The sequence below is a fragment of the Lissotriton vulgaris genome, chromosome 3_1 (genome assembly GCF_964263255.1).
Source record: "Lissotriton vulgaris chromosome 3_1, aLisVul1.2, whole genome shotgun sequence".
In the NCBI taxonomy this organism is placed as follows: domain Eukaryota; kingdom Metazoa; phylum Chordata; class Amphibia; order Caudata; family Salamandridae; genus Lissotriton; species Lissotriton vulgaris.
Window position 1 is genome coordinate 2,081,816,963 of NC_141689.1, and position 15,674 is coordinate 2,081,832,636.

At 41.0% G+C, this 15,674-nt stretch overlaps 1 protein-coding gene across 1 annotated transcript in view; it reads right to left on the bottom strand.

Annotated features, from left to right (window-relative positions):
* PAICS (phosphoribosylaminoimidazole carboxylase and phosphoribosylaminoimidazolesuccinocarboxamide synthase) overlaps nucleotides 1-15,674 on the bottom strand; it is a 450,256-nt gene that overhangs the window by 254,134 nt on the left and 180,448 nt on the right. The window contains exons 4-6 of the mRNA XM_086962612.1: nucleotides 12,788-12,880; nucleotides 12,542-12,649; nucleotides 8,174-8,635 (exon numbers count right to left, since the gene is read on the bottom strand). Coding sequence (XP_086818738.1) covers nucleotides 8,174-8,635; nucleotides 12,542-12,649; nucleotides 12,788-12,880 — 663 coding nt within the window. The remainder of the gene's footprint in view (nucleotides 1-8,173; nucleotides 8,636-12,541; nucleotides 12,650-12,787; nucleotides 12,881-15,674) is intronic.

Sequence of the window (15,674 nt, forward strand, 5' to 3'; positions counted from 1 at the left end):
ACAGTAAAATTAAACCCAAAAGCTATTTCACAACTTTCCCCTGAACAGGCCTACATGGAATTCAAATCTTTATTTCGTATCTCTGGGAAATGCTAGAAATATGCTTCAAAGCTTTTCTTGCTTAATTTTCAAAGTATGATTTAATGGGGAAATCATGCTGCCTGAACCAAAACAGTCTAAAATCAGTTTTGCCTCTCAGTGCCTCTAGAACTGGAATACACACTCTTGGCTTTGATAGTTAACAGCTCTGGCTCAGATGACAAATGCCTGCCTCTCAAGCTATGGAGAGCAGATGGGTGTAAACTGCTGACCCCCTAGCAGTGATTAGCTATCTGGGAGTAACGAAGAGCAACTTCAGCACTAGCTATTTTGATTTGGATATGCCAAGAAGGGCTTCTCTTATTCATTCCAAGAATCCTCCTAGAGCTGAAGACAGGCCTGTCTTGTAGCCAAAGGGTTCTTCCATACTTAAACAAGGGCTTGTATATCATTTTACAGTTCAGTAAGAGGAGGTTGGACGACTGTGAGAAAATAGGATGGTATGGCAGAATTTTTTCAGCCACTGGCTAGTGCACAGGATAAATCTAGCACCTCAACACCTCCACCTCAGAACATTACTGGACCTTGGTAGATTCCAAGTGAAGAAGAAGACCCTCGCTGGAAGAAGAGCACTCACTCAAGGACTCAAAGATTCAAGGACTTCAGAATCCTGCTAGCACCCACGCCTGGAACGGTTCTCTAAGGGCCAAGTGGTTGGTCTCCTGTTTGCCTTATTCAGGGACATCAAATGAAAATGGAACCCTTACTCTAAGTAGTCCTAATCTATCACAAAGGACTGGACACCACAGGAGACCTAGCTGGAGAGAGACCTGGTGCCTAGATTGCCAACCTGTGGAGCAAGGTGCTGCAGAATTAAGCAGGAGTACCTGTCCCAATAGTTAGCGAAAAGTAGCAGTTACTAATTTTTATCATCAATCTAGGACAGGACAAACTGTTGAAGGTTGGCCAGGAGGTCGCTACCAAGTGAGTTTACCTCACTCAAAACAGTTTACTGCTCTGATATCTGGTTCTCGCAACAGAGCTATTTGGCCTCATGGAGCTTCCAGCCTTGCCCAGGTTTTTCTCGCTTGCAGCTCTGGATCCAAAACCAGTGGCTTCAGCAAAGCTCGATTACTGCATATCCAATTTCAAGGTACCATCCCACAGTTGTGTAACTTTCCTAACTTGAAGAATTTTGCATTCATTTTAGCAACTAATTCAGATGGTAAAGTCTTTGACTGGATGACCTGCTTGTTGTATTTGACCTCTGATCCATCATGGATGAAATCATGCCTAGGTCTCAGTCAACCTTGAATAGTAACTTTCTATTGATGTTTTATTTTTCTCTTTGTACTTTTTTCATTAAATCTTAATTTCTCCAGTTCATGTTTAATGCTCTTGATATCGCTTTACTCTAATTTTCTAAATTGGTTTGGGATTTTCTTTGTAAAATTGATACTTCTTTAATGTAACACTAACTTCTATGAGGGTTGCCTGCTGCTTGTGCCACGGCTAGCAGGGGTTGAGCAGAGGTTCTCTCAAAACTGTGTTTTGACCTCATCATAGTGGATTTATTATGCTGATAGGGGTACCCCCTCCAAATTAATAACCAGATACCTACCACCATAGATTTGAAAGCTTTGTAGGTCTTGTCCTTCCTGAGAGTGTTTAATGTATTGATACAGAAATCTAATGGGTGACTATGGTCTCCCCACACATAAGCTCATTTTTTCATCCAAGAAGCTGTTACAGATCCACCGTTAACAAAGAACTAACACATAACATACCTGCCTTCTTTATCAGTTAACCTCAGGAATAAGGCCCTGTCTATGTATAGTGGAAGTGTGATACAACTTGTTCACCCAGAGCTTTGCTACACCTCCTATGTAGGTCTCGGCCTGATCCAGCGCACACGCTGGTCTGACGAGACATTTAGTAGCTGGCTTTTGAAAGTGCTGCCAAAGGCCACCATCGCGTGCTTACGTGCGTGTGCACGCGCCACCATCTGTCTTTCTTCCGTCATCACGGGTCATTAAAACACGGTGCTCTCACTTTTGAGGCAGGGCTTGTTGTTACAACAGTGATAGGCAGCTGGGGGCAGTAAGCTGCTTGTGAGATGTCCGTGTAATCCTCCACATCAGAAGTGTCAGGAGCTGCAGCAGTCGTTCTCACAGCAGCACCGCTGCTAGTGTGTCCTGAACATGCAGCCCTGCCTCTTTCTGCTGCTGAAAGATCACACTGAGCCCTACCCGCTGTGGCTGGGTAAAGTGAAGTTTTCTTATTTGCCCGAAGCCCTTAATAGCTTGCATTTATGGTATGTTCGTTGATAAAGGCATGCCCCCCACCTCTGTTTCATCTACGCATGTGCTTAAGTGGCAAAGGAGTCTTTGGAGGCGACTCCGTTTGGCAATGCATGCATTTTGTGCAAATCATACACTGTTGGTGAACAATAAGTCATCCATTTCAAATGTCATGTTAATTACAATTAAGTCACCGTGACACCGCCTAGAAAATACCATACTAGAAAACTAAAGTCAGCTGAATGAAACAGATGAGGGATGTAGAGGTAGAGCGCTTGCTTTGAATGTATGAGGCCCCAGGTTCAATCCCCGGCATCTCTACTCTTTTTGTTTTGTATTTATTTTGTGTGTGTTGCTTTCTAAAATAACAGTGTATTTGTGAAGCCAGAAGAAATCTGGTATCATCCCGTATTGGCACACACAGTTTCGTGTCTTGTATGGGAAAAAAGACACTTTCATACTGTTTTTATGATATCTTCTTATTTATTTCATCATTTTCAATTTTTTCCAGTTTTTTTCATATTTCATCAAATGTCATCATTTATACCTCAGGCGTTATCAGAAAAACATATCCAATGCATTTCGGGCATTTGCATAATATGCCCTTCATCAGGGATTGACACTACAAAAAAGAATGTGAACGAATATTAGGATCAAATTACTACAATACATATGTCAACATGCTGGTAGTTATACTGTTGTGCATTTCGCTAACTCTTGTGCATTGTTATATTGAAAATTAAACTCTTGCTCTCTGAAAGCCAACGTGGATAAAAATGAAAAATAAATGGGAGTCCACTTACAAGCCTGGTGTGCGTAATCGCGTTAATCTGAAAGGTGGAGGGAAAAAAGATCGTGAGCAGTGGGTTCTATGTCGGGTTGGTTCATAACGCGGTAGCGTTAAAAGAAGTTCGAGCAGGTACTGACCTTGAGTTTAAAGTGTCTCGCGTCTCATCCGGAGTTTAGCAGTGTTGACTCGCCGGTAAAACTGAATAGTTTCCGGTGTTCTTAAGGTCAACTATTGGGTTTCCCGCGCTCATATGTTTGGTCATGTGCTTCAATGGATAAGGAAAAAAGACTACCCAGTGGGTGGTCATGTTGTTCGTAAAAATGATTAAGTGCGGAACAAAGTTGCAAATGATGATGTAAAGTAATCTAAGGTTCTAAGGGGATGCGAACCTTCAAATGTAAAGTAAATGTCCCGGGGTGACACGTTGTGAGTTAAAAAACGATCTGCTGCAGGATCGAACCGCTGACTACAAAAAGCAGTGTTGTGTGACTGGACTGAGCTATTACAATCTGGGTACATTTTGAGCTAGCAAAAAAACTCAACCATATAGTATTTAGAGCATGCACAGTTACAACATGGTCAATTATCAGAGCAAAATCATTATAAATAACAAGAGAATTCAATTCTTTCATTGAGACCTGTAGGTTTCTGAGTGCATAATTTATAAATCCAATAATTTTCACGTCTCAATAGTAGTTTGTTATTGTTGACTCCTTCATATTTAGGAACGGTCTCAAGAACAATGAACTTCAACTGGGAAACGTTATGTTGTAGTTCTGTGAAGTGTGCTGCTAATGCTGATTTTGTGTTCTTAAGTCTTATGTCTCACAGAGATGTCTGATAAATTTTTGCAAAGAGGTTACCCCAAGAGTCTCATCGAAGAAACTAAAATGAAAATGGAAAAATCCGATAGATCTAAACTGTTGACACCAACCATAAAAACTGAACAAACCCGAACAGTAGTGGTTTCTAAATTTGGCACCAACAGCAGAAAGTTCAAACAAATCATACTAAAACATTGGATGATCCTCAACCTTGAACCAGATTTCAAACAATCATTTAACCAACCTCCGATATTCGCTTATACCAGATCAAAAAACCTAGGCGAAATTTTGCAGAACAAAACCAGTGACCCAATCACATACCTCGGAACAAAACCTTGCCTTAATTGTGGTAACTGTAATTCTATCATGAGAGGCCACACTTTCAACCATCCAACTAAAGGTTACCCGATAAAGTTAAGAGTCAATGCAACCTGTGACTCCAGCAACTTAATTTACGGGATCAAATGCCCGTGCGGCAAAACATATGTGGGAAAAACAGAGAGACGCATCAAAGTACGTCTCAACGAACATAAATCTAACATAAGACTTAAGAACACAAAATCAGCATTAGCAGCACACTTCACAGAACTACAACATAACGTTTCCCAGTTGAAGTTCATTGTTCTTGAGACCGTTCCTAAATATGAAGGAGTCAACAATAACAAACTACTATTGAGACGTGAAAATTATTGGATTTATAAATTATGCACTCAGAAACCTACAGGTCTCAATGAAAGAATTGAATTCTCTTGTTATTTATAATGATTTTGCTCTGATAATTGACCATGTTGTAACTGTGCATGCTCTAAATACTATATGGTTGAGTTTTTTTGCTAGCTCAAAATGTACCCAGATTGTAATAGCTCAGTCCAGTCACACAACACTGCTTTTTGTAGTCAGCGGTTCGATCCTGCAGCAGATCGTTTTTTAACTCACAACGTGTCACCCCGGGACATTTACTTTACATTTGAAGGTTCGCATCCCCTTAGAACCTTAGATTACTTTACATCATCATTTGCAACTTTGTTCCGCACTTAATCATTTTTACGAACAACATGACCACCCACTGGGTAGTCTTTTTTCCTTATCCATTGAAGCACATGACCAAACATATGAGCGCGGGAAACCCAATAGTTGACCTTAAGAACACCGGAAACTATTCAGTTTTACCGGCGAGTCAACACTGCTAAACTCCGGATGAGACGCGAGACACTTTAAACTCAAGGTCAGTACCTGCTCGAACTTCTTTTAACGCTACCGCGTTATGAACCAACCCGACATAGAACCCACTGCTCACGATCTTTTTTCCCTCCACCTTTCAGATTAACGCGATTACGCACACCAGGCTTGTAAGTGGACTCCCATTTATTTTTCATTTTTATCCACGTTGGCTTTCAGAGAGCAAGAGTTTAATTTTCAATATAACAATGCACAAGAGTTAGCGAAATGCACAACAGTATAACTACCAGCATGTTGACATATGTATTGTAGTAATTTGATCCTAATATTCGTTCACATTCTTTTTTGTAGTGTCAATCCCTGATGAAGGGCATATTATGCAAATGCCCGAAATGCATTGGATATGTTTTTCTGATAACGCCTGAGGTATAAATGATGACATTTGATGAAATATGAAAAAAACTGGAAAAAATTGAAAATGATGAAATAAATAAGAAGATATCATAAAAACAGTATGAAAGTGTCTTTTTTCCCATACAAGACACGAAACTGTGTGTGCCAATACGGGATGATACCAGATTTCTTCTGGCTTCACAAATACACTGTTACTTGACGTCGTGGGCTCTCGACGCCTCCACATTGAGCACCACCAAAATAACAGAATCCTAACTATAAAAAAGAGATTACACAAAAGAAAAAAAGCTGTGCATCTGCCCACAACTTATCAAGCTTTCTAAAATAACACAACTTATACAATGTTTCCTTTCTCTGGATCTTATCGACATTTTTTCAAAATAGAATCCCATGGCATTAACACAAATAAATATATTTATAGGTATGTGAATCGCTCAGATCCTTGCAAAACTCTTACATAAACAAGCAGACGCCCTGAGGCCAGGAGCAGAAACATACACATAAAATAGATTTTACTGAGAGCATCGTGAGACATAAAACGGCATGCTATGGTCTGGATTTTATGCAGACTCGTATAGTCTTTCTCCAAGTTTTATCTTCCTAGGTAGACTGGTAATACTGCTTTTCTTAAACCTGTATCAGGCAGGAAACTCATTGGGTACCTTATCACACTTCACTCTTTTCAGCCTCATGTCTTACCTTCGGTGTACTTTAAATTAATTGGAATAATTTTATTTTCAAACAATGAATTACAAATATATGACACATTCATGACAAGTGTATATAAAACAAGCATTGGCATAGCCAATAGGTCTCGCATTTGGGACCTTAGAAGTATTTTGCCATGCAACAGGTGGTATTGTTGCACCAAGGATATTGTGCTGGATAACTAAACACTTATAAGGTCCCAAAGGCGAGACCTATTGGCTATGCCAATGCCTATTTAACTTAATATGAAGAGATAAACTCACTGTTCCACACTTCTTTAGTTACAAAACTCGGCCTCATCAGGAACGCTTCTAGTAGCAACACAAAAAACAGATTTTTTTTTACTAAGTGAGATAAGCCTTTATAACAATTGTGTGGTCAAACCCCATCATAATAAATGTGCAGACCTAAAGGTGTTAAGTACTGCAATTAACTGGAATCCCTAACTATAAATAATCTCAAGGGTATAGCTCAGTCTTTCCATATGCTAAGAGTGGTAAGCTGCAACTTAAGATGTGTAGCACTATTGAATCCAATTTACATACGGAAAGATAACTGTTAAAGTTAAAAAAAGATGCATTATCGGAACCCATTATGTTTTTGTTAGATGCATTGTTTCTAATAGAACCTCTACAGTTGGCTCTTCGAATGTTAAACTGTGTGGACACTGTTATTTTGGGGAGATTAGGCAAGAAATATTTCCATAAGAAGTGTTGTTTGTCCTCGCCACACCTTTTTGGAGCCTATAAATGCTTAAGATATTTTGGCAGCTTCTATTTTCAAGGTCCTCTTAGTGTTTTGTCAACATAGGCCCAAGGCTAAGTCTGAAAATTAGAGTATTAATTGTCTCCTTTTCCATCACATATATTCAGGACAAAAGATCTATTATAGCACCCACTCTGTGCTACATATTTAATGATATGCCTATTCATCATATCCTAGTGCTATATTTTGGGTCTGGTTCTAGTGGAGTCTTGGGAGTGGGAAGTAGGCTCCTGGTAAGTGTGGCAACCATCTGGTAAAGTCTTGGTGAAAGAGCAAGAGTCATTTTAAGTTCTGTGCCCAGCTACAAAGCAATCATGAGAACTTTTGAAGATCCCTACTAATTAAGTGTGGCCACTGCTGCAAGAATATTAACAGATTTAGGATATCTATACAGCAGTATCTAATACACAGAAAATGACTATTAAGGAGTGTATTTCAAAGGCAGAAGCACACAGCACTGTGCTTCCCTGAAGACCGAAAGAATGTTGTTTATTTTCCATGTGTGCTCTATCTTGATGTAAAAAATGTTTCCTATTAACGCTGGTTACAAGTAATACATGTCAGATCAGTGGGCTACAAGAAGCATTAACAGTGGAACCAAGGTAGAGAGGGAACTATGCTAAGAAGTGCTACTGATCACATATAGCCACTAGCTGATTGGCATTAGTAAATGTCAGCCACATTTGTTATGGCCTGATTGTAACATAATCAATTAAGAAAGAAGTGGTCTTTAATTACCACCTAGAATGTGTAATGCAATCATGAGCAACCTAGCAATGTTAGTGTTAAGAAGCCACAGATGCAGAATTAACTTTGCAATTTTTCTGTTGAGGCTTCATGGCAAGCTTTTCCTTCGAGAGGTCCCCGAAAGCCTCTCTGCTCCTCAGGCTTAATACTCACCTTAGTGCTCAAGTCCTCTGGTCAACTGACACGTTGTCCAAGCTGAATAGCAGCTTGGGTTTCCCTGCAGGAAGTTGGATTCAAATGTTATGAGTCAGCTCTTTAGATTTCTTCAACACTTTGTTTATTGGGAGATTTGATGAGGATCCTATTAAACTTAAAAATAATTGCCGAGCAATACACTATGTTTTCCCTGAAACTATAAAATAGACATGTAGATGGTTACTGCAATAACAATCACACCCAGTACTTACCGCTGTTATTTACTCCACTGGGGCAAGACCAAAATGTTGCGCCTCTCCTTTCTTCTGTGTCAGACTTAGCAAAAGGGCTTGTATCTTTGGCTCCCCAGATGGCATCCAGCTCATTGAAGAAATGCATCATTTTAGTTGGATTTCCAGAGTCTTTGGACTGTTTCACAAGCTTATACTCATGCTTTAGGTTTTTATACTTTGTCCTGCATTGTTTCCAGTCTCTGTCTATTCCGAATTTCTGAATAATTGAGGCAATCTGCTCAAATATTCCTTTATTTCTTAGGGTGCCTTTAAGTTGTTGTTGAATGTTAGGATCTGACCACACACTGATGAGAGCTCTGATTTCTTCCACACTCCAGTGCCTTCCTCCTTCACTCGAGAAAAATTGAGTCATTGGTACTCTCTGTGCATTCTCAAGGATCAGCCTTTGATTACCTGGATCCGGTGGAAGAAGTGGGCGGCCTAGAGAGTGAGAGATAATTTTATATGTCAATAAACTCTGTTTATTAGGCATAGTGCAGCTTTTCTTTCAGAATGTTACTTGAATCCCATTTCAGCTTATCAATTCTGTTCTATGACAAAAGCAACCTGCCACCGTCCCCCTTATAGAGACCATCCAGTGTAAAGGAAAAAAAAGCCCTGTTTACCCAGTTCTACTTCTCCAACAATTACCAGCAATAGGCATTGTAGAATGCTACTTAGTTTGATTGAGTCTACTCGGGATTTAAGATGACTCAGTGCCAACGCTCAGCGGCTGGCCCAACTAAAAGCATTTTATAATACGGCTGCTTACTTGTATATACTTCTCCTACTCTGATCCTACCCAAGTTATCTTGTGGTTTCTAGTCCAAAGAGTTTACTTCTAAACTTTTTTTTTAATATCATATTTTTATTAAATGTTCATTGTGAGCTGCATAAATTACAAATTCTTGTTTGCACACTTCCTTATTTACATGTGTTCTACGGCAACTGAGAGAGAGAAGAAAAAGAAAGGGACAAGGGATGCAAGCCTGTAAAGAGCAAATCAGTTTTAAAACAACACCAGAATGCCGATAAACTGTCGTGCTATATGCTTAGGTGCATGAATGAAAGCAATCCTACGGGGTTGGGGGGGGGGGGCGTTCCAGGGAGAGGAAAGGATTGTTCCAATATATTGTTCTAGTGTATTCTGTGTTTAGGGGTATCCTTCTGACACAAGGCATTTCTCAACTCCTCTAGTGTATTCTGTGTTCATGGGTATCCTGCTCACACAAGGCATTTCTTAACTCTTCTACTGTTTTTTCTGTTCAGATCTATCCTTCTGACACCAAGCATTTCTCAACTCTTCTAGTCTATTCTGTCTGTGGAAATATATATTCCTCCTTGTCAACAACTGCTTGACTACGGGATGAGTTTTAACAGAGCATGTGGTCTAATTCCTCTGCATTGCCCAGTAATCTACACTAATCTCCATCACTTGTAGCCCAGCAAATCAAGACTTATGCTGTTCCATCTTTCTGAAATGTTTGTAGCAGGGGCAGCACAATACTCCTCCTTGAGACTGTCACACCGATCAAAATCATATCAGAGTCTAGTAGAATCGCTAAAGATATATTTCAGGACAATACGCATGTATCCATATTTCTGTCCATTGTTCCTAATACTTCGCCACGGTAGCAGTCACTTGGGTCATAAGCATTGTGAGGGAGGTGTATCAAATCACTTTATTCTCAATTCTCTACAACTTCCAAACTACTAATTACATTAAGGAATGCCTGATCTGTGAATAATTGTCGAAATAATGTATTTGGGTCAAGACATTTCCTTACAATTTCTGTAAATATTTTATTATCTGTAAAACACCTCTGACATGAATTTCTTTTCTACTCCAGCTCTTAAGTCCATCAACTTTTAGAAATAGTGAGAGAAACCAGCGCAGTTAGGGGAGTTTTCCACGTTACGCTTGTAACGATGAGTTCTGGCAATACTGCGCCAACAGCCGTGTGGTGGAGTTTTTTCTGACACGCAACTTGCAAACGTTAAGTTGATGAGGGAGAATGTGCACCTCCTAGAGATATTTCCAGGTGCTAGAACATCACCCAGCGAGATTTTCTCAACACAGACGGTCGTGACAGGTCGCAACTGTTCGTGCTGAGAAAGCTGCTGCTCGAGTAAAAAATCTACTCCAGCAGCAGAAAAAAGCAGCACTGATTTTACAGCATGGAACAAGCTGCCAGTGCCAAAAATCAGCACAAACAGCGCGACCTACCAAATTCTGTCAATTCATTGAACTCCATGGAATCTCGCTGAGTTTTTGTGCGAAACTCCAGCAAGTTCCACCCACCCCTATTTTGGACTCCTCCTGTCAGAAGCTTATGCATTAAGTTGGACATTTTGAGTTGATGTATGCGATGTAGCATGTGCGCAACACCTATTGGGCTCACGGGGCTTCAGCCCCCCCGTCGTGTGGGTCAGCCCGGGCTGACACGTCTTCGCGGGCTGGCGAGCATCTAATTGCAGTCGCACCGAGTACTTAACAGGTCTTTAAAAGACCATTAACTGTAAATGAGGCTTTTGTTGTGTTACATCCACTCTGTCTGTGGTTGGAAGTGTTAGCCCCCCCCCGAAGTATTTTTCAGCCCCCCCGAAATAGAAAAAAGAAATGCACAGACCCCTTCTGCAACTGCGTACTGCGAAAAATGAGATCATGAAGCTACCCATGGTCCTTATCACTGCCAGAATTGCATGCGCTATTGGTAATTAACATGCCCTATGTATGAGACCAAATTTTAACTCCAGTGTGGTTCTTGGCTCTACACATTAATAATCATGCATTTACTACCCGTAGTTTAGATGCTTAACAGTAACTGAGAAAAATAGTTAGTTCTCACTTACACATTAACCCATGTAAGGAGTTCAGAGATATTCTCTGGGTCTCGGTGCCCCAAATCTGAGTCAATACCTCCCTGTGCTCCAGATTCTTTGTATGACTGCCTATTGAACTACAATGAGGGTGCTTTATACAGCCCATTAGTTTTTAATCACAAGATAATCATAAACAAAAATGCTCTGCCTCTTAGAGGATACGCTTATATAGCATTTTAAATGCTTTCATCAATATATTTCTACCTTTCTGTGTATATCATGTTGGACAATTATAGAAGACTATACCCATATTTTATCTAGAGTAAGTAATTTAACAGAGAAACAATGAGATGTAATAGATCTTGTGAAATGATGAGAGTTTGCACTGTCTACTTTCTTGGGATGTAAATCTTAGTTCCCCCTCTTATGTCTCTAGTGTGGAAATCAGAAGCAATCTAGGGCCTGATGTAGGTGTCCAAATACCGGTCGGAAACGGCGGAAAATACAGATTTTCGGCCGTTTCTGACCGGTATTTGGACATTGGTATGTAGGGGTTTGAAAAACTTACAGATTCGGTAATTTTACCGAATCGGTAATATTACAGAATCAGTAAATTTACTGATTCTGTAAATTTTACCGAATCGGTAAAATTACCGATCGGTAAAAATACCGAATCTGTAATTTGCTATGTAGGTAGCACTGTTAACAGTGCTACAGGCCATTCAGGATTCGGTATTTACCATGTAATACTATTACATGGTAAATAACGAATTCCTGTGTACATGCACATCTGTGCATGTACACCTGTGCCATTTGGCACACAGACATGCCCTAAGGGCATGTATATGTGTCACATGGCACACAAGCCTGAAACAGGGGTGCAACAGGGTGTCAAAGTGACACCCTGTTCCCCCTGTCAATTCAGTAAATTTACCGAATCGGTAATTACTGAATCGGTATTTGCTATTGATTCCTATGGGCTTCAAGGCCAATAGGAATCAATGGCAAATACCGATTCGGTAATTACCGATTCGGTAAATACCAAATCTTACCGAATCGGTATTTTTTACCGATTTTTTTACCTACATAGGTTTTACCGATTCTTAAATACCGAATCTATAAAATTCGGTATTTAAGAATCGGTAAAACCTATTTACCTACATCTGGCCCCTAATGCCTACGTGAAATAAAGGAAATATGGAGCTCATACCAAGAATTGTAAGCATTGTGATTCAATGTGTCAAGAGAGGTACGCAGGTTTCCCATTGATGTCATGCTGATGATACAGATGGCACACATCTAAGGCATGGGTGGAGCTAGTACTTTTAGCCATTCATCTTCAGTTCCTGAAGAGAAAGTTGGTGCTCCAGGGTTATTCTAGTTAAGATGATATATTATGCGGTGCAGGATTCTGACGGCAATTCCCTGAGCTTACTCTAACAGGATCATTGTACCTTTACATGGCCCACATGTGGCCAAGGTACACATCCACTTTTTTCCAATACACACACTCCTACAACTCACCCAAATCAATCATGTCCTCTTCTTCTTCCTTAACGTGATTAGTCAGTGGTTTTTCTAAGAGTTTTCCCATAGAAGTGTCTTCGTTTGATTGAGCTGGGATCCAGAGCTCTATAAAAAAAAACATGGCAGTTTAAGAACACTATTGACTGTTTTCAGTTTTTCTTCAATTTAAAATAGTATTATTAGGCTTTAAGAGTAATATTGTGAAACCTCTACAGCTGAAAGTGAACAATAGACTTGATTTACCTGTGGCAGGTTTTTCTTTCTTAATCTCCGCTGCTTCTGGGTCCTCGGATACGTTACTGGCAGAGTCCCCCTCACACATCCCTTCTTGTATTTCTGTGGAACAATGTGCATTAGAGTTTTAGTGCTTAAGCAGATTTTATTAGTACTAATTCTAGCCCCAAACACTCCTCAGCTGTGGGAGCCAGTGGCTGGCTCTGGGAATGTGACAGAGCTTGATGTAGTGAGTCGAAGAAGCATATATAATCTCCCCATACACTTGAGAACCTATCCCAATGAGTTGCCCTTTTTCATTTCAACCAACTGTACCTCAGTCCTCAGTTTAATCACAATATGTGGTGAATTCCAATTTCCCTAATTGTCCAAAGTGCAAATGTATATACATATTTGAATCTAGTTTTTAAATGCTTTGCTTCTAAAATCTGCTGTAGGTTAAAGGCAGGGGGGTAAGTGTCCTGCAGGATTCAGTTTGACATGCCTTACTTTTTTTGTGTGAAGTTTTATATGGTGCTAACTAGACCCAAGGGTATTTATTATTTATTTCTTATTTTAGTGTTTTATAGAGCGCAAACTTGACCCGTGAGGGTATCAGAGCGTTTTACACTGTATACAGTGGTGAACAAACAAAAAGTCTAAAGTGCAGAGATATACAAAATCAACCAAAAGGATGGAGAGAGGCAGGGGTGCTGAGAACATATGGAAAAAGGGTGTGGTTTGTATGGTTACAATCATAGTTAGAGTCAGTAAAAACAAAGGTCCCACATATTCTCGGCAGGGAGAATTGGTCATCTGGGGAAGAAGCGATAGTCTTAGATTCATCTGGCACAATGTGGTGGTTGAGGGCAGGCCCTAGACGAGGAATTTACCCTTGAGGAAGGTTTTGGCCTCCTTCTTGAAACGTACTAAAGGCGGGATTCTTCTGGTGGCGGGTGGGAAAGAGTTCCAAATTATTGGTGCTGCTCCGGTGAACGCCCTATTGTAGGTTCTTTTTTTCTGAAAGAAGGTAGGTTGGAGTAAGAGGTTTCTAGCGGACCAGGAGTTCCTGCTTCCTCCAGATACCACTAGTTTTGGTGCCAGATAAGCAGGGGAGTTTGTGTATAGAGCCTTGTGTGCAATGCATGCCAGTTTCAACTGAATTCCGGCCTCTAGAGGGAGCCAGTTCAGCGCTTTCATATGTGGGGAGATGAGGTCGAATTTCCTGGTACTGGTGAGTAGTCTGGCGGTCGTGTTGAGGCAGGCTTTTAGAGGTGCTAAGGAGATCTTCGGCAATCCTGTAAGGGTGGAACATCCATATTCCAGTCTAAAGATGACTAGTGCTTGAACTGCCATTTTTAAGTCAGGAGCATCGATGAAAGGTTTCAGCTTCCATAGGTAGCTCAGGTGGAATCTGGCTGCTTTAGCCATTGAGTTAATGTGGTCTTGCATGTTCAGGTTACAGTTGAGGATTATGCCCAGAGATTTGGCAGAGTTCACAATGGTCGGCGGGCAGTTTAGGCCTGTGATGGCCTTGATCCACATCTGAATCTCTGGATTTGCTTTTGAAGGGGAGATTAGGAGAATTCAGTTTTCTTTGCGTTACGTTTGAGTTGGTTATCGGTTAGCCATTGTAACAGTCAGTTTCAGGGTTTCATTCAGGGAGAGGATCTCCTCGAGCGAAGAAATATTGATGTCTATTTGGGTATTGTCTGCGTACATATGGTAGGAGATTTTGGCGGTACGAAGAACTTCGGTGAGTGGCTCTAAGTAAAGATTAAAGAGGGAGGGGGACAGGGTTGAACCTTGGGGGACTCCAACCGTGACCGCGGTGGCAGCTGATAGGTTGCCGTTGATGAGGAACGGTTGTGGAGGAAGGACCTGAACCATTCTAGGACCACACCATCTAGTCACATCCTGAATTTGAGGCGTTCAAGTAGTATTTCATGGTTGACCGTATCAAAGGCGGAGGATAGATCTAGGATTAGAAGGCAGGTTTTGCCTTGGTCTAGAGCTTGGAGGGCGTCGTCCACGATACGGAGCATAGTAGCTTCAGTGCAATGCCCTGGTCTGAAACCTGATTAGAAGTCATCAAGTAGGTGGAAGTTGTTGAAGTGCTCACTTAGTTGCTGTTGTACACACTTCTCCAATACTTTGGCTAATAGCAGGATATTGAAGATAGGTCTGAAATTGTCAGGGGAGGCAGGATCCAGTGATGTTTTTTTTAAAATAGGGAGGACTTGGCCGGCTTTCATGGGGTCCGGAATCGGACCCTGCTGGAGAGTGGCGTTGATTATTGCAGTCCAGCAGGAAACAATGGATTGGGAGGCAGCAGTGAGGCAGTTGGAAGGTAACGGTCATTAAAGCGGTTATTTGGGTTTAAGATAGAGAGGATTTTGGAGATGGAGTCTTCGTTATAGTATTTGAAGTCAGTCTTTCATTTGTATTCTTTTTAGTTTTAGAGGGGCAAGGGCGTCCAGAATGTTTGATATAGACGACGAGTAATGTTCATTGAGGCCGCTGACCGTGGTTATGTGCGAGGGGGGGAGTTCAGATTTGCAGCGAGCCTCCAGTTTCATAAGGTCGAGGTTCTTATTGTCTCTGGTCCAGCGTTTGGGAATCACCGGTTGCGGTGTCTTTGTCTTGCGAGTCCGGGGTAAAATGAAGGAGATGGAGTGGTTGTCAGACCAGTCAGATGGGTCTATGGAGATAAGCTTGACTGAGGATTCCTTAGAAATTATCCACCAAGGGTGGCCCCTTTTGAGTGGGTTGGCAGAGAGCAGGCTTGATCTCTAATAAAATAGAGGGGCCCAACAACCAAAGGGGTAGTAGGGTACCATGAAGACAAATGTCAAAAAATGAAATCCACTTTGGGCACTCTCAGTCACTTATATTCACTCCAGAGCCTGATTCTAAT